The 22,613-nt window shown below is 39.9% G+C and overlaps 1 protein-coding gene across 4 annotated transcripts in view; it reads right to left on the minus strand.

Annotated features, from left to right (window-relative positions):
- Window positions 1-22,219, minus strand: part of galnt13 (polypeptide N-acetylgalactosaminyltransferase 13) — a 34,279-nt gene extending 12,060 nt beyond the window's left edge. The window contains exons 1-9 of one of the 4 annotated variants that reach the window (XM_079663973.1): window positions 22,115-22,219; window positions 17,611-17,901; window positions 11,167-11,335; window positions 8,848-9,014; window positions 6,629-6,836; window positions 5,146-5,316; window positions 4,383-4,500; window positions 3,676-3,856; window positions 1,073-1,212 (exon numbers count right to left, since the gene is read on the minus strand). In XM_079663973.1, coding sequence (XP_079520099.1) covers window positions 1,073-1,212; window positions 3,676-3,856; window positions 4,383-4,500; window positions 5,146-5,316; window positions 6,629-6,836; window positions 8,848-9,014; window positions 11,167-11,335; window positions 17,611-17,752 — 1,296 coding nt within the window. In that variant the 5' untranslated portion in view covers window positions 17,753-17,901; window positions 22,115-22,219. Of the gene's footprint in view, window positions 1-1,072; window positions 1,213-3,675; window positions 3,857-4,382; window positions 4,501-5,145; window positions 5,317-6,628; window positions 6,837-8,847; window positions 9,015-11,166; window positions 11,336-17,610; window positions 17,902-21,747 lie in introns of all 4 variants that reach the window. The other 3 variants (XM_079663972.1, XM_079663974.1, XM_079663975.1) reach the window with 3 other exon arrangements.
- Window positions 22,220-22,613: the final 394 nt, after the last annotated feature.

Below are 22,613 nucleotides of genomic sequence, written 5' to 3' on the forward strand. Positions count from 1 at the left end.
TAAGGCTGAGCTGGCTCTATATGTTGCCTGAGTGTCTTAGTATAGCTGTCGTGCAGGAACAGGACGGCGTTCATAATTAAGTGATATAAAACCTAATGGTTCCAGCTGTTAAAGAAAGGCTGACTGTGTTATGGAGGAAGAGAAATCAGCTGGGAGAAGTTAGAGGAAGACGGGAGCTGAGGAGCTGCAGTGGCTAAAGAGAGAGAGGGAGAATCAAGTCGTACTGCAGGACAGCAGAGAAAAATCCCCTCATCCTCAGCTGTATGAATGTTGGAGGATTACAGGCTCATTTCAGTTCTTCCACTGACATTACTATTAAATGGCTCCCATCTATTGAACAGACAGCGCACTGCATGTCAGCACGGAGCCATGGGCATCGAGAGACAAATCCAGGCCACTTAAAATCTTTTCTGTGTGAGGGGGAACTAACGATTAGAAAGGAACTCAAACTTTCAATATCTTCAAAACAATTAACCATGAATTCTCAAAGCTTAGCTGAAAATTATCGCAGTTCCCACAACACCCTTTCTCTTTTGTAAAAAAACGACCGTTTCATCTCTGCTTATTAGAGTAATATAATTTTTTTCCCCTTCTTTTTAAAAAGGTCCTCTGTTTTCAGGTTCTAGAAGAAATAATATTTTCACACATTTTCTGATTACATCACTGTTTGAGAGAGATTCTGACTCATATTTGGTTTTAATAATGAATTTATGTTCACCCAGCACAACACCAAACTGTGCCATGAGACTATAAAATGTATACATGCGCCTTATCTCAGCTACTCAGCATTCATAGCAACAACTGTGTATGTGGCTGGGATCAATACTGCCAGCACGAACATCCCCCTGTTTGTTTATCCTAGGCATTCAATACTAACAGCTGGGGATGTTTGTTTTTATCTTGTTTGGTGTAGCCTTTTGCTGGATCCAGAGATTTTCTGATATTTCTCACAGCAATATTGTCTTTCTGAAAGCGCAACCCTGGAGCTACAAGGACACATCTGACTGTATGTAGAGGGAGGCAGTCTGCATCTGATGCATTCATGGAGATCAGAGTACAAGGGAGCTCATACTTCACCAAGTGAGTAGTATCTCCTCGGGATCTGGGAGTCTGGGTAGATGTTCTCTAGATACCAGGAAAACGGTTTGCACTTCAAGGCCTCGCGAAGGTCTCTGCGGGAGGAAACGTCTCCGTAGTCCACACGCATCACGCCTGCAGACAAAATGCCAAGACAAGGATTCACATATATGCAACTCTGAACATCATTAACCGGCGTTAACCTTAGTATTTACGTGTTTTGTCCCGATTATAAATCCGAAAGAGAAAAATAATCCTGTTTTCTTGCACCACCTCGACTAAACACCAGAGGGACCCTTTATTAAAACCTTGCAAAAGTACCTGAAAATACTGGCTGTGTGGGTGGACATGGCAGCATTTTCTACTGAGTAACACATCACAACCTACAGTAATTGCTGCTAAGAGGGCTTGTGAGGAAGTCAAATTCTATTTATACACCGTTTTTCTAAAAGCACATTCTTCAGATATGCAGAAAAAATGCAATTGTGGAATACTGTCATGATGCATGCAAAAATGAAGATTGCATTACAGTATGTGTCAGCCCTAATACAACAGAAGACTAAAGAATGATTAGGCACCGACACTTACAAACACATTAAGCAGATGGTTTCTCCCCAGAGTGCTTCTTGAGGACTCATAACTTGCATGTAGACAGACACGGAAGGCTATTTATCATGAAAGAGTGTGATTGCGATATGACAGAACACGATATTAAACAACAACCGTTATGTTAAGACTTACAGTTTGTTTATCCGTCAAACAGGAGCCTGACAATGCAAACAGCACCTTCTGTCACACTAACAAGGTGTTACACTTTAATCTGGGAAATAGACATTTCAAGGCGAGATAAAAGCGAAAGCCTGAAGGCCACTCTTCCTCCCCTGCCTCCCAATTTATTCTCCGTGTAGGGTCTGAACATCACATGTTGCAGATGATGAATAGCCTCTTTGATCTTTAAATCACCAGTGCCGAGGAGGGAGATGCACTTTTAATAGAAGCGCTAAATGTGCCACTCCCAAACTCAGCCTGAGCAACATACTGTGTTCCTCTGTGCCAATAAGGGAGGTCTGGCAGCAGCGTGGCCCAGATCATTCTCCATAATGTCCTGGAGGAACAGACGGTCATTGTGGGGCCACAACAAGCGGAAAGACTCATCCATCACAACCTCTCTCTCTCTCTGCACACCTGACTGTAGGAGGGTCTAGCGACTGTGTGGAGGAGGAGGTCAGAGTTTGAGCTATCAGATCAGCAGATTATAGATGATCCCTTATAGGTTGTCTGGCATCTCAAACTCTTGACCAGAGATTTCCGGGAGACCGCAAGCTCCTAAAGGGTAATCACATTGCTAAGTCGACAGATGGAAGGGTACTCATCTTTTAATCTGCACTCTCCTATTGTTCTGGTTGGATATGTGAGAGAGAAGTCTGTGTTGGACAGGAGAGCCTCTAAGACAAACTCCAGTTTAGAGGAGCACTCAAAAATGTGTCAGAAGGAGGAATTAATTCATCTTATTTTGGATAGGACAAAAGCAGCAATAAACTCAATGTGAGCCAGAGTAAAAGGAGAAATATAAATTCTTAAATGAGCCAGGTTAAAAAAAAGCAAGAAAATGGAAGAATAAAAGAGAGCAAAAATGACTTTCCTTTTCGCACCAATTTGCTAAATGTAATATCAGTGAGCATGCGAGAAGTAAAGAGGGGTTGGTAATGAGGATTGTTCATATCTTTGTCTGCACAGCAGTGTGCAATGAATAAAACATCTATTAAATCCCTGAATGAACTATACATTCCCTAAAACTTTTAAATCATACAGAATTCCTGCCAGTTCAGTTAAATAATCCACTGAATAGTCAGTCTTCTGCCCATATCTGTGATCTGCTAACTCCCTCTCAGCATAATCAGGGCTTTGGTAGGGCCGTACCAACCGTTATAAAAATCTCCACTTTGCCCTAAAGGTTACCGGGCCTCTGCTCTCCGGCCCCTCAGCTGTGGAGCTTCCTATCTGAGCCTTCAGACCATCTTATGTAGTGACCTCTTTTACAGTAAACCTTGGTTTTATTTTTAACTGATGGTATTTCAACAATTGTATCATGTTTTATATCTTGTACATGTTTTGGTTACTGATTAGCAGTGGTGGGAGAAGTATTTTTTAAATCTCACTTTAGTAAAAAGGTACAAAAGTATAAGCATCAAAATATACTTGTAATAAGAAGTATCATCATGCAGAATGGCCCATTTTAGAATCAAATGTACTATATAATTATTGAAGCATTAATGTGCTCACACTTTAGTTTGCAGCTCAGAAAGGTGGAGCTAACTTCAATGTATTTATATACAGCTTGGTGTAAACAAACAATAAGTTATTTGTTGATAATGTTAAGCATTACGGTAGTTATCTGTTATAAGTAAAGTAACTGATGTAAAAAATGCATGTAGTGGAGTATAAGTAAGAGAAATACTTAAGTAAAGTTCCTCAAATTTCTACTTAAGTACAGTACTTTTTTTTATTGTCACTAGTTTTAAAAAGCTGATCATAAAGTTATTATTACTACTATTTCAGTGGCACATGCACTCAGACACTGGCTCCACTGCTCTGTACCTGGCGATATGATGTAGAAGAAATCTTTGAAATCATCCATCCATACTTCCGCCAGGCGCCTGTTGTTCTTGTTGATGACTTGGCCTGTTCCTCCGGGAAAACTGTATGGGGTGGCCTTCCGGAAAACATGGCCCACGTGTGAACATGTTACAATTTCTAATGAGCCCCCGCACTGCCAGATCTGCAAACAAACACACACACACACACACACACACAGTGTATTTTTATACAGCCCGTAGCAGGAAAGCAGACAGATACATTCACATGAATTATGCAGGCAAGGAGAATAAAGCAAGGAAACAAGAGACCATATTATTCCCAAATATCTAGATTTCATGGTCTTACTTATTCAACATTTACTAATAATACTAGATGTGCTTCAAATTTGGAACTAATAAAGAAAGAAAAACGAAAAAAAAGCATAAAATATTGATTTGGTTTTCTATTAATAAACATTTAAAATAAACTTAAAATATGATTTATTTGTTCTATTTAGAGAGGTAAGGAAATCTCATTTAACTAAACATTCATTTCCAGGATTCCTCTTTCCTTGCATATTTTTCTTGAATCTTTCTCTTGAATTTTAAGTGGAAAGATGCCGGTGAGTGAAACGTGGATACAATAAAAGGGAGTTTGTTGACATGAATGCACTCTGGTGACATGATAACATCAAGATACTGTAGCGTCCTCCCAGGTCTGTCACTCACTCTGAAAGACATTTCCAAGTTCTCTCCGCCCCAGATATCCATCCCTGGATCGTAGCTTCCTATTTCTTCAAAGTATGTTTTGTATATACAGAATAATCCTCCTGCCATGGTGGGAGTCCTGTAAGAAAAACAAATACAACAATTATGCAATATTGCCTCACTTTGTGCTCTATTTATTAGTACCTCAGTGCAACTCAGAGGACCGTTATGAATGAACAAAAAAACTGTTTGTTTGACAAACGGAAACAAATCCTGAGAGGGGTAATTACTTTTATCTCTTAATTCATTATATGTTAAAGTCAACCCCTAATTAAAGATATTGTCTGTTGCTGTGAGTGGTTCGCATGCAAATTACAAAGTGTGCCAAAAAAAAAAAAAAAAAGTCAGTTTTCTTTTTCTATTTTTAAAATAAATGAGCTCACACATACTTCAAGAGAGTACAACTATCAGGATGCTATTTAGGCAGTTGCTTAAATCAGTGGGATACACAAAGGAAAAATATCTATTTCTATCTGCAGGATAAAAATGGTACAAGAGATGTTTGTGTGAAGAAATCTAACCATCCATGTCTTCTCTGTAGCCTGCTGCTCTCACAGATAAACCCACACTTAGAAAAGGTGTCTCTTCACCTTTTGTTGTGTGATTTGACCTCCTCTTTCTTAATTGTTAATCAAAATACAACAAACTGGTAGAAAGTCAGACACACATTTCCCAGATAAATGATCTAGACTCAGCTTCAAAGATTAAAGTTTTCTTTGTGTACCTGACAGGCAGTGTTCTGTCCCCCTTGCGCCGGTCCATCTCCCGCTGGGGAACAGGGTACCAGCGGAAATTCAGCTTCCAGTTGAATCCACCATAGGTCATATCTGAGCCTGCCATGTATTCAAACGTCTCGTCGCTGATGACATCGATGATAGGGCACACCACTGCTGTCCTGAAAGACACCAGAAATACAGTGTAAGATTTAAAGCTGAGATAAATGATATAGTAAAAGCGGAATAGAAAAATAGGATAAACGTAACAGAAGAAAACCAACTGAGTAATGGTTGGTCTGTTAAAAACAAAAAGGGAAGCCACATGCTGTTCCCACCAGGGTCTTTATTGATTATTCCACAGATTTGCTTAAACCAACAAAAGTAGTAATGGCAACATTAAAATAGCTTCAAAATATAGAATGTCAATTATCTCAGACAAAGGTAAAGTAAGCTATTACTAGTGTAGGAGTAACGTTACCACTAGTTTTGTTATGAAGTCATGTTTAACAGTGTATTATGCTGTAGTCTAGGATGGACACTGGCAAAAAGTTATTATATAAGTAAACTGCAATGTCTTTCCTTTATCATAGATCATATGACCATTAAATTAGGTCTAACGAGCACTGTCACTCATCTTTGCATAAGTGACCGGTTAATATATAGGCATTGAATTTCAAGTGTGATCGTGTCACGATAATGAATATTTCTTCTGATGAAATGCACACCAATGAACAACAACCAATCGCATTTTGAATACTTTAGCAACATCTTGAAAGTGAATGTCAGATTTGGACAAAATGTTACCACAACAAACATGATGTCAATGTATCAACAAAAACAACCCTCTATCAATAATCCTGCTGCAGTAAGCATATCATATTTTCTGCTCGTCCTGCGCCCTTTTTTAAAGACATGAATACATCTGCAGCAGCATTCAGTAAAAGTGTAATGGCTCCATAATATCATTTTCTTAGTAATATGATTCTGGTTTCTTCCTCAGGGAAAATGAATGTGTCTGACCTCAGTTATGAGAGGAATCGCCAAGAGAGTCGTTATCAACCCATCCATTCATGTCAATCTCACACACGGACACCGCAGATTCACCCTGTGTTGTTCTGAAAATATATAACTTAACGTTCCGATACCTAACAGCAGCTAAACATGTACGTGTCCACTATAACTTGGACTCTACCAGCGCATACTACCTCCTGATGTAGCAGTGTTAACACAAGTATAAAGCTACAGTAATTGGAGCTAGCTTTTCCTCCGAGGCAGCAGCAGATGATGCAAAATGATTATCTTCCCCTATCAGCGGCGTAAGGCTCAAACTAAGTATTCATAACTGATGGTTTGCCGTCCCATCAATATTCAGACCGAGCTCAAGCACACCATGATGCAACTGAAGTGAAATGTGATAATGGCAGTATTATTAAAGAGTGATTAAAGATGAGACGCTCATAGAAACTGCCCCAGAAAAGTACACAACCCTACCTGTCTTCTTTGATGCGTGCCAGCAGGGGCTCCAGCCAGCCCACAGTACACTCGCAGTGAGCGTCCAGGAAGGTGATGACCTGACCTTTGGTAGCGGCCGCTCCCCTGAGCCTGGCTCTGATCAGACCTGAACGCTGCTCCATCCTCAGGATCCTCACCGGCACCTCCAGAGTGCGCACATAGTTCTCCAGCTTCTTCTTCAGGAAGTCTGAGAGAAAACAACAGACACAAAAAAGATGTAATCAAGAGCAGATTAACGCAGACAGAGCTGAACGAATAGGTTCATTTCCCTATGAGTCAATCAACTGAAACATTTATAAAATTGAATTTGTGATTTTCAGAAATATTGTTGACAAAAATGCCAAAACATTCCCCGGTTAAGGACTCTGAAATACTTTCTAGTTTGAACTGTTGAAAGGGCAAAACAAGAAAACTAAATGAGTCAACTTAGGCTTTTTGAAATGTAAATCTATCATTACGATCCCTATTTTCTGGTATATGTTGGAAAAAATGGTTAATATATATCCTTTATTTAACCAGGTAAAAATTAAGCTAATAATCTGAATATATAATAGGCTGATTAATCCCAATGTCATCACAGCTTTTTATAGTAGTACAAAATATATAGTGTTAATTGTTTCTTATTAAGAGTTTGGTGGTATATTCAGTTTTGTTTTAGCAGTATCCTTGACTACAGAGTTAACTAGAGAATGTAATTCCTGAAGAAATTGCTAGTGGGAATGCTTTATGCAGAAAATCTGACACTAAACTGCTATGCTCAAATGTAATGTGTAAGAAGAAAGTGAAGAATTGAGATTGAAATGATAAATGAACACTGGGGGCTTGAATGTGTGATGAGAGAAGAAAAGAAATTAAAAAGTCTTGGAAAAGCAGCAGAATATTTGAACTGCAAACTTCTGAACTAACTTGATGGCAAATGATCTGTCGCCATGGCAACGGCATTTGATGACACCCCATAATACGCTTAGATGCGTTGATGGCTGCATCGTTACCAAACCTGTGAAGTTCTGGGCTGTTTGGAGTATTTTCACTGAAGTTATGAGAAAACCGTGTTTCAAGGCGAGCATTGTGTTGCCATGGCAACGGCATTTGAAGAAATCTCAAAACTATCCCGTAGATGTCTTCACGGCTGGACTGTTTGCACACTGCTATCTGAAGTCTGCTGCTCTGAGCATGTCAGTTGGAGTGATGACATCATCGTGTTCCATTGCACAGGTGTTTATAGTTGAGCTAACAAGGTGCCTAGACTTCAAAGGCTTCACTGTTCTGAATGAGAGATGAACCTCTTACATGTGAACGTTTTGTGGAAGAACCGTAACAGATATCTGTGAAATTTCAAAACGTGAAGCATGTCAAGGAAGTTGAGTATCTGAAGTGTAATTTTTGTGTACTTTCGGGTTAATAATGTGGCCCTTTTGGCAGTTTAACTAAAGGTGTGCGGCTGCTGCTGTGAGGAAATATCTGCCTGAAATTACAATGGGCTTTAATGGAGACATGTTGAACGTTTTTGTCACTTCATGCCCTCAAGAGGCACTTTGTTTAATTATTTTTTGCTTAATTATTTGTCATTTTTCAAGCTACGAGATGTTTTCCTACGTTTATCATGAAAAGTTATGTCTCAAGAATGTAGGGTTTGGGAATTATGGCAGTTTTAAAAAGAAATATGAATGCGAATTTCAAGCTGTCCTCCACTCTAGCTGTGACATCACACACTCTAGTTAATGTTAAAATGTGAAGAAAACCTCTAAAACAAGGTCTGAACAATATTTAATATTTCTAAAAGTAAGAATCAGATTTAAAAGTTGTTTTACACGAATAATGTCAGAAAGATGTGTAACATTTTAAAGTTGGAATGAGGTGTCTGAGTGAAAGTATGAATGAACAGTTAGCAGTTAAATTGCATGAAGATTTGTTGAAGTCTGAAGATTTTCTCCATTGACTTCAATGTTAAAAATGTGATGTATTATTGGATGTATCTCTGGAATTATGAAAGTTATGAATGAGAAAAGTAATAGCCATCGATTCCCGACCAAGCTGAACGTTTTGATGTTTGAACGGAGTTTCTGCGATGTTCAATGCGGGAGGAGAAAAGGGCCAAAATACCGTCGGAATAATAAACTTTTCGTCCGTAGAATAACAGTTAGTTGGAATGCTGTTAACAGCATTCCCACTAAACTAGTAGAGTGTAGATTACTAACCTCGCTCGCTGGCGTCGTCCACAAGCACGATCTCCGCCAGCAGCTGTCTGGGCGAGCGGTTGATGACGCTGTGAACCGTCCGCAGCAGGGTGCTCCACGCCTCATTGTGAAACACGATGACAATGCTGGTGTTCGGCAGGTCGTCTGGGTACAGCTTGGTCTTACAGCTGAAGAAGCAACAGAAAGAAAAGTAAATCAGTTTAAGTGAACATGTTGAGAATTTTACATCACTGAAATAATTTCCTGTAGTATGCTGCCTAGAGTGCCACCTTTCAAGACCCTGTAGAGATTTAGGCAATGATATATATTGTATTTTTTTGTATTTTCTTTATATATGTAAATAAACTATAACCAGCAGGTTTGAAGGGGGATGCCACACCCCTTGTTATCAAAATGACCAAAATGCATTTCTCTTGTTGACCTGCCCTCTGCCTCACCATGTAGCAGAGAGAGTGCAGGTTGAGAGGGGCTGTTTAGTTTAATATTTTAGTTTAGTCAGTCCCATCTCATTGATCCTATCTGACTGAGGTTTTTGCAAGTTACAATCCATGGCCCAGACAGTGGCTCTGAAACAATTTACTGTGCTGTGTATCGATAAAACCATGGAGCTGTGTGTGGTGCTGAAGTAGTAGAGGGATTTGGAATCACTAAACCTAAAATATACCCGTTCTGAACTTGGTGGTCTAAGACAACACTGCTGTTTCCAAACTGCAGTCACAGTGGTTCTTTATACCCGCAGCTCTGTATTCTATGAAAAGTGAGTGAGAATCTGAAGGTTTCCTGCCCTATCCAATGCTGCCATCAGTGCAAAAATCTTGTCATAGGAGATTCACTGACAAATATCTCTAAGTGGTAGAAAAAAGTAAAACCTGTGTTGAAAGCAATGTCAGCAGATCCTCATCTTGATGGGTTGTCTGTCAAAGCTTTAGAGTGAAAATGTTTTAAACTTGGGACGACACAGAAGTGGATGATGTTGAATAAAGAAGTACAGAAGTGGAAAAAGGGCTGCCAAGACAGGAGGAGGGTAGTGGGAGGTGACGGAGGGTGAAAGAAGCCATCGGAGCAGACAACATTTCTAGCTCAGTCCTGTCGAATCAAAGTGACAGCGTAGACTGACACAACTAGGCCAGGAGGGTGCCTTCAAGGCATAATGTTATCGCCGTTCAGACGCAACGACTGCCAACTCCGGATCATTTTCACCACACACCTGGAGACATTTTGCAAAGCTAAGCTGAGTTCTGTAATAAACCTGCTGTAAAATGTATACTGAGTGAAGGATGGAGCCATAATGGACAGAAAAAAAGTGTTGCAATAAGCTGAGTGTTCACCCAAGAATTGCATTAAAAACTGTGAGAAAAAAATAAAATGTTGTCGCTTGCTTTTCATGGTGTTTCTAACTGGCAGAGCCTTTTGCATTCACTTAATGAAAGCGCTGAGGAGAACTGGGGTTCACTTGGAATATTTGAACATGAATCACTCGGATAATGTTTCTACGAGAGGCGAATGACGCTGCATATCATCGGCCCGAGATGAATGGGCTCATGTTTCAAACAAATTCCTCCTTGGATTTTCATTAAATGCTCAAGTGGATCTTGAGTGACAGTAAACAGTCCAATTCAAATGTCAGACATAATGGTCAAACCTGAGGGATCGGATGGAATCTGCATTGAAACAGTGCCCATAATTAGAGATGCCTTTCCACATTAGATAGAGTTATTAACACCAATAACATCTTATAGAAAAACAGTTTAAGTTTAATTATTTAATCATTAGAATAACATTGTTTTGATAGTTTAGAGCATTGTATCTGCATCACTGGAGAGACTCTTGATCAGAGACAGATCCCTGCACTTGTCTGAATACTGAATAATTTTCCATTTAACCTGGAATATAACTCTGCCCACATTAAAGACTAAAATCCAAAGAAATAAGAAGAAAAAAGCAGAAAGCATCAGTCAGAAACTACTGTGCCTTGCAATGGGTAACAAAGGAACAATGATTGCAGGAAGCGAAGAAGCAGGTTGAGGGTTGTGTATTGCTGTTCTGTGGATGCGTGTGCACGCGCGTGTGTGTGTGTGTGTGTGTGTGTGTGTGTGTGTGTGTGTGTGTGTGTGTGTGTGTGTGTGTGTGTGTGTGTGTGTGTGTGTGTGTGTGTGTGTGTGTGTGTGTGTGTGTGTGTGTGTGTGTGTGTGTGTGTGTGTGTGTGTGTGTGTGTGTGTGTGTGTGTGTGTGTGTGTGTGTGTGTGTGTGTGTGTGTGTGTGTTTTAAAGTGTCAGTAGTTGTGTTTGCAAAATTGATCTGGAAGACTAGCTTACGCACCCGTCCAGCCTCACGTCAGGCAGACTCCTGTTGAGTGCGATCATGTCACTGGCCATCAAGTTGAACTGGTTAATCTTAAAGAGCTCCTTCATTTTCTCCTGGTCGTTCTTGGGAATGTTTACTGCCTTGCCCATTTCGCCTGGTCCCTCGTGGCTCCGAGATATCGCCGCTGTAACAAAGCAGAAGCACAGCAAAAGGATATCTGATGAGAAACCAAACCCATTTTTCTTTTGTTCTCAATAAGGAAGGTGAGGAGTTAATATCAAACAGCATTTGAAATAAACCACTTTGTCCTGTATATACAGTCCATCTTTGATAAGGAAACAATCTGAGAAGAACCAATATGTTGTGAAAGCCCACTTTATTACAAAGGCTCCACATCTCCTGTGTAAATGGGGCTCTGAGTAATAAGTACTGACTGACCTCCCTGACCACAGGCTGTTGGCAGAGCACCCTGTTCAGACCAGTGCAGAGAAAAGTTGTTGTGGTTTTTTCAAGAACTTGTGTTTGGCAGTCTTCGACTAAAGACATGTTTAGTCAACCAACACTCTAAATGATTTTGTCTGCAAATCCAGTAATAATAATAATAATAATAATAAATGATATTTATATAGCGCCTTTCAAGGGACCCAAGGTTGCTGTACATGGTGGACAAACAAAACAAACAGACAATCAAAGGGTAAACAAAAAATAAAGGAAGCCGGGGGACCAGGAGAGGGCTAGGGCCCGAAGGCCAGGGTGAACAGGTGTGTTTTTAATGATGATTTGAAGATGTCCAGGGAGGCAGCATTACGGATCTCGGCAGGAAGTGCATTCCAGAGGGTGGGGGCCGCAACACTGAACGCCCTGTCACTCACAGTTCGGAGGCGAGAGCGGGGGATGGAGAGCAGGCCCGTGTCTGAGGACCGCAGACTCCGAGAAGGGGTGTAGGGATGGAGGAGGTCCGATAAGTACTGGCGGGCGAGGGTATGGAGGGAATTGTACGTGAGGAGAAGTGTTTGGTAATGAATCCGGGACTTGACCGGCAGCCAGTGTAGGTGGATGAGGGTGGGGGTGACGTGTTGCCATGGGTTGGTGCGGGTGAGAAGCCTGGCGGCAGAGTTCTGGACGTATTGGAGCCTGTCCAGGGTTTTGCTGGGAACCCCGGACAGGACTCCATTGCAGTAGTCCAGACGGGATGTGATGAAGGCGTGTATAAGTGTTTCTGCCACAGAGTCAGAGAGTGAAGGCCGGAGTCTGGCAATGTTTTTGAGATGGTAGATGGCGGATTTGGTAACAGATTTGATGTGCGCCTGGAAAGAGAGGGTGGTGTCCAGGATGACTCCCAGGTTGCGGACTTCAGTGGACAGGGAGATGGAGCAGCCGTCAATGGAGAGAAGCAGCTCTCCAACCTTCTGGAGCTGCGCCTTGGGAGCCACAATCATGAACTCTGTTTTATTGCTGTTAATTTTGAGCAGGTTAGATGACATCCAGTTTTTTATGTCCTGTAGGCAGTTGACAAGGGATTGAAGGGGGAGCTGAGTGGACGGTTTGGTGCAGAGATAGAGCTGTGTGTCATCAGCATAAGAGTGAAAGCTGAGACCATGTTGGCGGATGATTTGACCAAGTGGGAGCATGTAGATGGTGAATAGGAGGGGTCCAAGCATAGAGCCTTAAGGTACACCTTGGTTGACTGGGGCCGGAGGGGAGCTGCAGTCACTGCAGTAGTTGCATAAATCGACAGATCTATCCAACTAAACTTCTCAAAAAAGAATTGTTCGTCTCATTTTCGATGCAGAAAGATTGTAAGACATAAAGTGTGTAAATGTTGCAATTATGTATGTTTGTTCTTATGATGTCCAAATAAAAAAAAAAGTAAAAATTATTGTTCAAAGCACAACATAAAATATTAGTTAACCAAGACCAAAACAAAAAAGACATTCATAAACTCAAACAAGGAAGATTGCAAAAGTTGAATCAATAGATTATAAATATAGTGGTTTTTTTGACTACAAATGAAGATTTAATAAATAACAAGAGTAGGAGAATTGTCAACATCTGCTGGGAAAAAAGCAAGTCTCTCATCTTGCCTCACCTAAATTGTTCCATGAAAAAAGGGAATGACCTACAGATAAATTCTGAGAAATCCCTTTTATATTGAAAGCATTGGGCATGGTTTATTATCGGTCTCTTTAGGCTCGGGCGAGTGCAGTAAAGCCTGCTAGCTCTATCTCTGTACATTGTAATTTTCTATACTGATAAAAAGACAGAGCATAGAGCTTATTTCCTAGATCAATGTGCGTGTACCAAACCCATGTGTTCATTCATGTGCTGCAGCATGTGCTGTATGCAGGATGTGCACATAATATGAACATCGTATTCCTTTCAATAACACTTACAATAGAAAATACTGCCATTCTCACCTGTATTGTTAGGCTTTCTCACACATCATCGAAATGTGTGAAAAATGTGTAATAGAAATGTATGCTTAATCTCTTTTCTGGTATATTGTGCAGTCTAGCAGTAATATTAGATGTAATGTAATCTGTAAAAAGAGATTATACATTTCCAGATCTAGTTTAACATATTTATTAGTCGATTTATTAGTGTATGCGATATGATCATGCCTGAAAAACCTCAGCATTGCTGTGGTTTGCTGCTGCTCAGAGCCAGCTCCCGTCACCAAGGTAAAAAGCCTCCCACGGATTTATGACTGTGCTCTCTTTAATAATCTCTTCGAGCTGAAGCAATGATTTCCATGGTCCCAGGTTAAGAGGATTCCCTAAGACCTCTCGTGGAGACGGCCGGATTGTAAACCCTCTTCTGATCCATGCTCTTTTGTTTATGGTGCTGCCGACACTCTCCGTTTGGAAACGGGCTTAAATCTGATGGACACAGTTCGAGCTCTGAGCTGGATGATTGAACAAAGTGTCCATCAAACACATGCTCGGCCTCTCCAATCCATCAGGCTATAGCTACAGATACACACAACATGTGAATGTTAAAAATGTACTCTAAAAGCAAAATCATCCCCTTTACAATTATTGCTTTCACCACAAACCCTAATTCGAAGTGTCATTTTGTGAATTTGTAGAAGACATACTTGTGCCTTAAAATTACAGAGGCAAACAATTTCCACTATGGCTTCATATCTGGTGTACAAATTAACTTCATTACTAAGACATGTCGGAAAACATTCTATTTTAACCTTCTGATAAAACCAAATGTGATACACGCAACAGTCAAATGTAGCATGTTTGCCATTTATGCTGCTAACTGACAACATATTAACGCTGCATAAGGCAACACATTATTTTTCTTGTAAAAGCTTATAATGATACTTTTTTTTACCAGTGTTCTGTACTTATTTCGTTTTTTCACACATTGACGCATTTTTGTAAAATATTAGTCTAATTATTTCATTTTTTCCCTATCATCTGCCATGTCCCTTTGCTGTTGCAACACTGTAAATGACCCTGCTGTGGGACAAAATAAAGAATATCTGTTTATGACTCTAATTATTAAATCCCATCTGAAATAACAGAGTAGCTTAGCTCCCTCATTATGACTGTGAATGACTATTCATACCCTCAGCACTTTCTACATCTGTGAAATGATACAAAGAGTAGGATGAAATATAAAGACTAAAACAGATGGATCAGAGGAGCCTTGGGGAACAAACTCTCTGTGGTATTTTCAAGCCAGACACAGTATCCTCCTGACACAGATCATTCATTATGAAAAATGACCTTGATCATCTGTGAAGAAAACAGAAGCTCTTTCTGTCCTGGGGTCATTCAATCCAATTCAATGTCCCTGCCTACAGCTTTATCCCAAGCAATTACACTGAAAAGGTTCTCCTCACGCTCACAGGTAATGAGACTTCTGAGACACAATCACTCACATTTTAGCGCAGAACAAAAATAGAGTGCTACATGACTCTCTGTTAACCTTTGCTTTATGTGATTCATCAGATTGTTATTCTCACAAATTAGCAAAACATGTGCAACTCTAGACTCTCCGGCCAACATTAGTAAGTTACAACAAGTTAGCTTTCTCTTTAACAAGATTCATCTTGTTAAGGTGGACTCAGACCTGTCCTCTAGCGCTTTTTATCGTCATTTACTTCCAACAAAAAGTAATGGTGCACAGTTTGGAGCTCCATCAAAAGCTTGATCCATTTTATTTTTCTTTCATATTTTACCTCACCTCTTCCCTCTGCTGATCTGCTCCGCTCTCTTCTTTCCAGTCTGATGTGGCTGACATTACGTTATACATCAGAAAACCATAGCAGGACAGGGACAAAATGTCAAGAGACCATGCTGCTCTGATGCGCACCTTAACTGCAACTAAGACTTGGAAATATGTGAATATATTATCAATATTGTGAAATTGAGTTAGATATTGTCTTCATAAACATTTATTCAGCTGCTCCTTTCAATCATAAATCACAAAACTGTGAAAAGTTACTGTAAAAGATTACCAGTACAAGTCTAATCAATTCTCACAGTGGCTGTAGCTGTCTGAGGGCAATTCTCAGACTGATGTGACATACGGTTAGAACTGCTAAATTGAACAATCATGTTACAAGAGAGCACAACAAAAAATACAGTTTTATTATTCTCAGAAGATTAAGACCATAATGAAAATCCAGTCCCACCAACACAGACCAACAAGAAAATGTAGTACGGTAGGTGATTTTTTCTAAAGCTGTGTCTTTTAAAAAGGGACCCTGATGTGTTTTGCATTATAGCATTTGTCGTTCTGTAGAGAGCACTAACAGCGTGAGAAAATAACAATTTGATCGGTCTCTCAGGAGTCAACCAAGTTTATGAGTTTGCAATACTAAATGAGTTACAATGTGGTGCAGAAAGAACAGAGAACTGGATATATTGATGCGGTAGACAAGAACCTGTTGTTAGCTGGCAGCATCATTTCCTTTACGTTAAAAAGCAGCACGACTCCAAATGATTTTACCCTAGTATGTCAAGCAAACGTAAAACCTTACATAAACATGAAGTGGCCATAAAGTTCCTTATAATCAAACTGGAAAACTCTGACGTTAGGTAAGGGGTGACTGCACTAACAAGGAATTGAATGCATGCATTCCTTAAAGGGTCATTATCAACCTGGCAATGACCAGGGCCAGATCATTCACTACCCAAGCATTGATGTTATCGTAATTAGTGTTACCTAACAAAAACACTCAATTTGGGATAAATTGATTCCAATCTCCTCTTGCACTTTTCTTGCATTTTATGTATTTGTACTGCAATGTTTGTAATTTTCATTTTCTTAATGTTTTATGTGAGGGACTGCGGATGGAAAGTAGCTCAAAGCTAAATCTTGCATATTTACACTTGGCACACATTTCATGTTTTAAGTGTTCATTAATGTGCAATGTCCCTGCCAAATAAACGAATAAATAAATCGAGATGTATTGTCGTCAGTTCTGGGCTGAACTGGATTAAACTAGTAAACAACACATGGAATATTAAAGAAACCAGTGACACTCAGTTCATGTGTTAAGCAAATCATCAAATGGAAGCCGTTTGAAAGTAACACCAATGTACTTTGGACTTTGTTATGGTAATGTAATAAGTCTCAGTAGCTGGCAGTTTGCCTCATTCTAACCCTACAAGCAGCTTAGCAAACCTCTGAGCAACCTGCTTATGGCAGGGCATGTGAGGAAATGAACTCCTTAATAGGTAAGGTGGTTTAGTTTGATCATGGAGATCACTTCAAGGTTGCAGAGCATACAGGAAAACAAACTAGATTTTTAGATAAACCTGCATTTATGGAATAAATGAATCTCTCCAGCTTATATCTACAAGATTGTTTGATGTCAAACCATATTTTTATTCTTTAAAGATCAAAAAAGCAGAACAAAACATTAGTTTAAAAAAAATGTAACTAATCAGTTAGTTTGTTAGTTATTTCGTTTTTTTTGTCCCCCCACTCCAATAAACTGGAGTTACACAAATTCACCCAAGTTACAAACTATCCTAACTTCTACCAGGAATAAACGCAGATTTAAGATGTAATCTTAAAGTAGGTTGTAAATGCAGATGCTGCCTCAAAAGCAAAATGTTTCTGTTTCCACTGAATAATCTGGATGTGTTTCGATTATAATCCTAAAACATTATCTATTCTAGCTGCAAGTATCTGAAATCAAATTCATCAAAGCTCCATTGTAAATTAACATTACTGCTGGAAATATTGTCTAAACTCAACGAGAGATCTCACTTAACCTTCTGCATAACATACTCCATACTATTCACCAATGTACAAACCACAAATAAACTGGATTTCTTTTTATCCTTTGAGATCCCCCAAAAATGTTTTACATTTCTTCTGAGGAATCTTACAATTTCAACAAACCCTGAATAAACTGAATATTTCATAATCTATCTCCAAGTGTCTGCACTGTGAATGGAAGGTGTAGCAGGATATTTGTGGACTCACCTCGCAGTGCCGGGAGCAGCGAGCGGTCTTTCCTGTCATCACATTTGTTACACTCGCTGAAATAGAGCAGCAAGAACACATCCACCAGCACCCACACTAGAGAGGTGGTCAGCACCACCTTACAGTAGAGAAACCGTCGCATAACCTCCCCGGGACGTCAGCCAGGAGAGCCGAACAAGGGTCGCAGCGAGCACTCAGGAGCACTAGGACTGCTGACGGAGCGTTTGAACTCTGGAGACGGGGTGTGGAAACAGGGAGGAGACGGAGCAGGTCTGACCGAGAGGCGTCATCCTGCAGAAGAGAACAAACATTCAATCAGAAGCTGTTCTCCTAAATCCAATGACGACAGGAATCATGATCATAATTTGAGTCTTCTGGCTGTGATTCTGGATGTACATCATGAAAGATGCAGAAACAGGAAGTCAGCTAAATCTATGAGTGTCCACATTTAAAGTGGATCAATATTCGTCTTTTGAAAAAGTGATTAGTAATCACTTCCTCTCAAACTTCGCATTTATGCAATTCATAGGTATACACTATCAGATGAGATTACAAAGCCTTTACCTATTTTATTTTTTTATATTTGTAGTTTAGTGGAATATAACATTACACAAAAACGTTAAATAGATAAGACATATCAAAACAGTATACAGTGTTTTACAGAACAAAACAAAGGGAGTGAGTAAGATTTACAGTAATGCAGATGTGCAGTTTAATTTACAATTTTGGGGAATAACAAAATAATACTATTTGTATACATGTGAGGCAGGAGGACAAAAGAAAAGAGACAGAAGGATATAAAGTGAAAAGAAAAGCGTATACAGAGTAGCAGGTAGGCCTAATCTAAACTGTGTCATTAAAGCAGATACTATACCAGATACTAAATTGAGAGTTTAAAAAATCTCATAATGGGGTGCACCGCTGGTTTAGGGATTAAGGGTTAAATTATGTTTGTCTGATCCCAGATTGGCCGGAAGGGACAGCTCCACATTGAAAACAGTTGCTCTCACTGTGTCATCAGAAAATTCTGCCTTTGCACATTCATCAAATCACTGTGTGGGCCAACTCAGTTTGTAGTGCCAGTGCAATCCCTGACATCAAGTTTCCTGCATACAAATTATCCCAGTGAGTTCCACTGCAGAGAGGTAAACTGCATTTTGTTTCTATTTTAGGAAAAAGCAAAACAGAAATAGGAATCAGCAGATAACTTGAGTTGAGGTATCAGAATCATATCAAGAGGTCGGATCAATGCATCATAGATCAAGATCAAGATATGTAAGAAGGGCATTTTACAGTTGAAAGTGTACGCAGTGGAATCCCCGTTTAAAGCTATCTCACACACTATGTTTGGATGTACTGCAGTTTATGTCCATTATTGCTCCACAACACCAGTTCCTACATATGTGCTAAAATAGAATCATATTGGGTAATGTACTGGCCCAGAATATTTACCAGTAAAGCTCAAACACACACCTACTTGATAATAATATTGATTATAATAATGCCAACTTGAGTTTGTAAAGGTTTGCACTCCAGAAGAGCAGCTATGAGTGGGGTCCACCCAAGGTTTAATTTCTCCTTTTATAGATTTATTTCATAGTTACTGTTTGCCTTTATTTTAAAAAGGGGGTTAATGGGTTTCATTGCCTCTGGTCATTTTCACGAGGGGGATGGTCCATTGGAGTACACACCCAACTGCCCATATTAGACTGACCCCCAAGCCCTCCACATTTTCCATTTGAAAGGATGAGTGAATGCTCATTTCCCCCTTTGCCGACTTCTCCCACTTCATCAGTAGAGCTGCTCGGACCATCTGGGAAGCTTTCACACCAGAGGCAATTTGTGGAGTCTAGATATCTCATTGGTGTGGAATGTATGCCTCACAATATTTCTGATGAAAAACAACACAATTTTCTGTCAAACAGGATTTGTACTTGAATGAAATTATATGGTTTTGTTGACTGAAATCCAAAGCTTATGAAAGTACAAATAGAATGGAAGTGGAATGAGGAGGGAGAAATGCATTCAGCCATAGAAATCAAACGCACAAGTATCCAGTAGCCTTTTAGGCATTCATAACAGAACTTTAGGCAACAATCTATATCACACAGGGGTAGGCACCGAGCCCCTGCACAGGCTCAAAATGTAAGATATACTTTATTGAAGTTTTTGCGTATGAGTGTGCACTTATTTGTAAATGCATTCATATATAGCAACTTTTGCAGCCTTTACATGTCCAACTAGTGAAAAAATGCCTGCAGCATATTTTGTGGGAATCTAATGGATTCCCTTATCTTTCTCATACAGAGTGGTAATGATTTTGCACTCAGAATGTGCGCACACATTGACCTCTCCGCTCACTGTCTAAATGTCCATCACAGGGTCCGACACCGCTGCCCTGGGCTTACTCTTATCTCATTCAAAAACAAGGCAGTGTGCGTACGGCTGCATTAAAGATGTCAGACAGAATTCACACAACATTTACTGACTCCTAACCCGAGTAGGTGGACGCAATCCACACTTACAGTTAATGAGTGTATTCAAGAAAGAAAACGTCTCAGTAAAACTCTGCTGAAATCCGAGTCTGTGTGTAGCATATCACCTCCTCTCACATGGTAGACAGATCATTGATGATTCGGTGTGATTCTGTCTGTTTGCATCTCTAACCATCTGCTTTAGTGTGTCAATGACACAGACATGTTTGGGTTTGGTACCACCAACTGCGCTGCCAGCAGCTTGCTGGAGTCTCGTCCGAAGAAGTCTGAGTCAATTAGTCCGACCATCTGCACAGAGGCATATTTCTTCTCTGCTTTACACCTCTAAAAGCAGGTCCCTCATGTCTTGACAAGCCACTTTTCCAGTATATTCAAGGCAAGTGTTATCCACCGGGCATTAATTGCTTTGTGAAGTGACAGTTAATTGTCCCGTTAGCAACTCCTTTTGTTGTGAAATGTCTGTCGCAGGCCTATGAGCTAAATCACAGATTCCTCCTTCAATCAATAGGAGTGCTTGTACTGTATGCGAATGACAGACTGTTGACTAATTGGTGTCCAAAGCAATACAACTGAACTTGACTCTGGAACCATGGCAGTAATGAGCAGCACACGTTTGAAGACAAAGCCGGAAGAAAAGGCATCAGCCATGACGCAAAATAGCTTTCGGCTGTGGATAATTAAGGGATGGACTTGCTCATGGGTACTTCAGAGGATGGTAGGGATTCAAACCTGCTATTACCAGCATTTTTTGTGTCCCAAGCAGAAAGTTTAGCTGAGTCAGACATCAATACTTTTTGAGTGCAGTACAAACTGCACCAAGTGGCATTAAGAACTGGAAACTGTCAAGACTTAAAATATGGCATTGACTGATCAGTCAACATACATACATACATACATACATACATACATACATATATATATATATATACACACACACATACACACACACACACACACACACACACACACACACACACACATCTATGCATTAAAAGAAACCAAAATTAATACTGATATTTTCACATATTTTAGTACAGATAGCATGACAATACTATAAATAGTAATACTATAAATAGTATTGTTATGTTATTTGTACTAATATCAGGTATCATATTTTCATTGAGTACCATTATTGAAAAATGCAAATCTACACCCAGCACTACAAGGCACAGCCGGTGATTACAGAGCTGATCCCAATAAGCCCATTAAGGCCAATGGCTGCTACCTCTATAACCTAAACAAGACACAAAAAAAAGATTACATTTACCACTGTGGTGGTTTAGTAGGTTTGACGTAGGCTATGGGCTATACCCACACAGACTACAGTATCACCAATGACATACCCACACAGACTACAGTATCACCAATGACCATACCTCACGCTTACATGCACGTTAGCCTATAATGATTATTACAATCAATGTTGCATGTGACAGAAGTGAGATGGAAAAACTGCAGTTTCAAATTACAAAGAACATATATATTCTCACTGATACAGAGCATGGTAACCTTGATTTTATTTAATGCATAGTTATAACTTAAGCACCATCAATACATCTACTCTGTCATGGTGTGTAAAACCACGATATTTGTGCCCTATGGGAAGTGGTGGTGATAGAAAATGATGATACTCAGTGCTTACCTAAATTATGGATGGAGTGAACCAGTGACCTGTTCCAGGCTCGCTCTCAGGCAACGTGTTGAACGCAGACAACATGACCCAATATAAACCAACACTTAATGGCCAAATTCAACTGCGTAATTGGCTCTTGCACACTGACGTCTCGAAACGGCCACTAACCACAGTCCATCTCAGTAAAGAGTAGTCCACAATGCAGTGTGATGGTTTCCATAGGCTAAAGCCTCCCGTGGTACCTGTTTGGACTCCCTGATATGATCTGTCACTAGTTGAGCCGCAGTAAACCGGCGAACACGACCAGTCTCCATTAATCTTCCCAACGCGTTTCAACGCTGATGCGGTCAATGCAACGTAACGTCTTAGTACGCACCTGTTCTCTGCCTGAATAATGTAGCAGTAACAGCACAGGCGAGATGATATTCAGCACAATCTAACCTCAGCTCAGACCGACCTTCAGAGAGCCGCGTCTCTGCTCTCTGATTGGCTGAAAGCGACGTCGCTCATGAAATCCTCTCCAAGTGGACTGTCACGGGTGTCTGGTTAATGTAGGCGCACCCAGCGACCACCGCATACAGCATCTATCACAAAATGTGTAGTTTTTCTGTATACAATTATATATTTGTTATAATGTTACGCTGATTATGTCCATTTAGATGTGCAGTGAGTTGAATGTAATTATGGTTTGTGGATTGGGGGGAAACCTTCAGTACAGTTATGTTTAAGTTGTTGTTTTTTGGTTTGTAAAATACCTATTGATACTATCGATGACTCAAAACTCTGTTTCAATTGATTTATAGCTTTAAGGAAATATTTAGCTTTAGGTTTAACTTTTTGTATGATTAATAACATCCATGAATCTAGTAATTAAA

The sequence above is a fragment of the Notothenia rossii genome, assembly GCF_949606895.1.
Source record: "Notothenia rossii genome assembly, chromosome: 2".
NCBI lineage: Eukaryota > Metazoa > Chordata > Actinopteri > Perciformes > Nototheniidae > Notothenia > Notothenia rossii.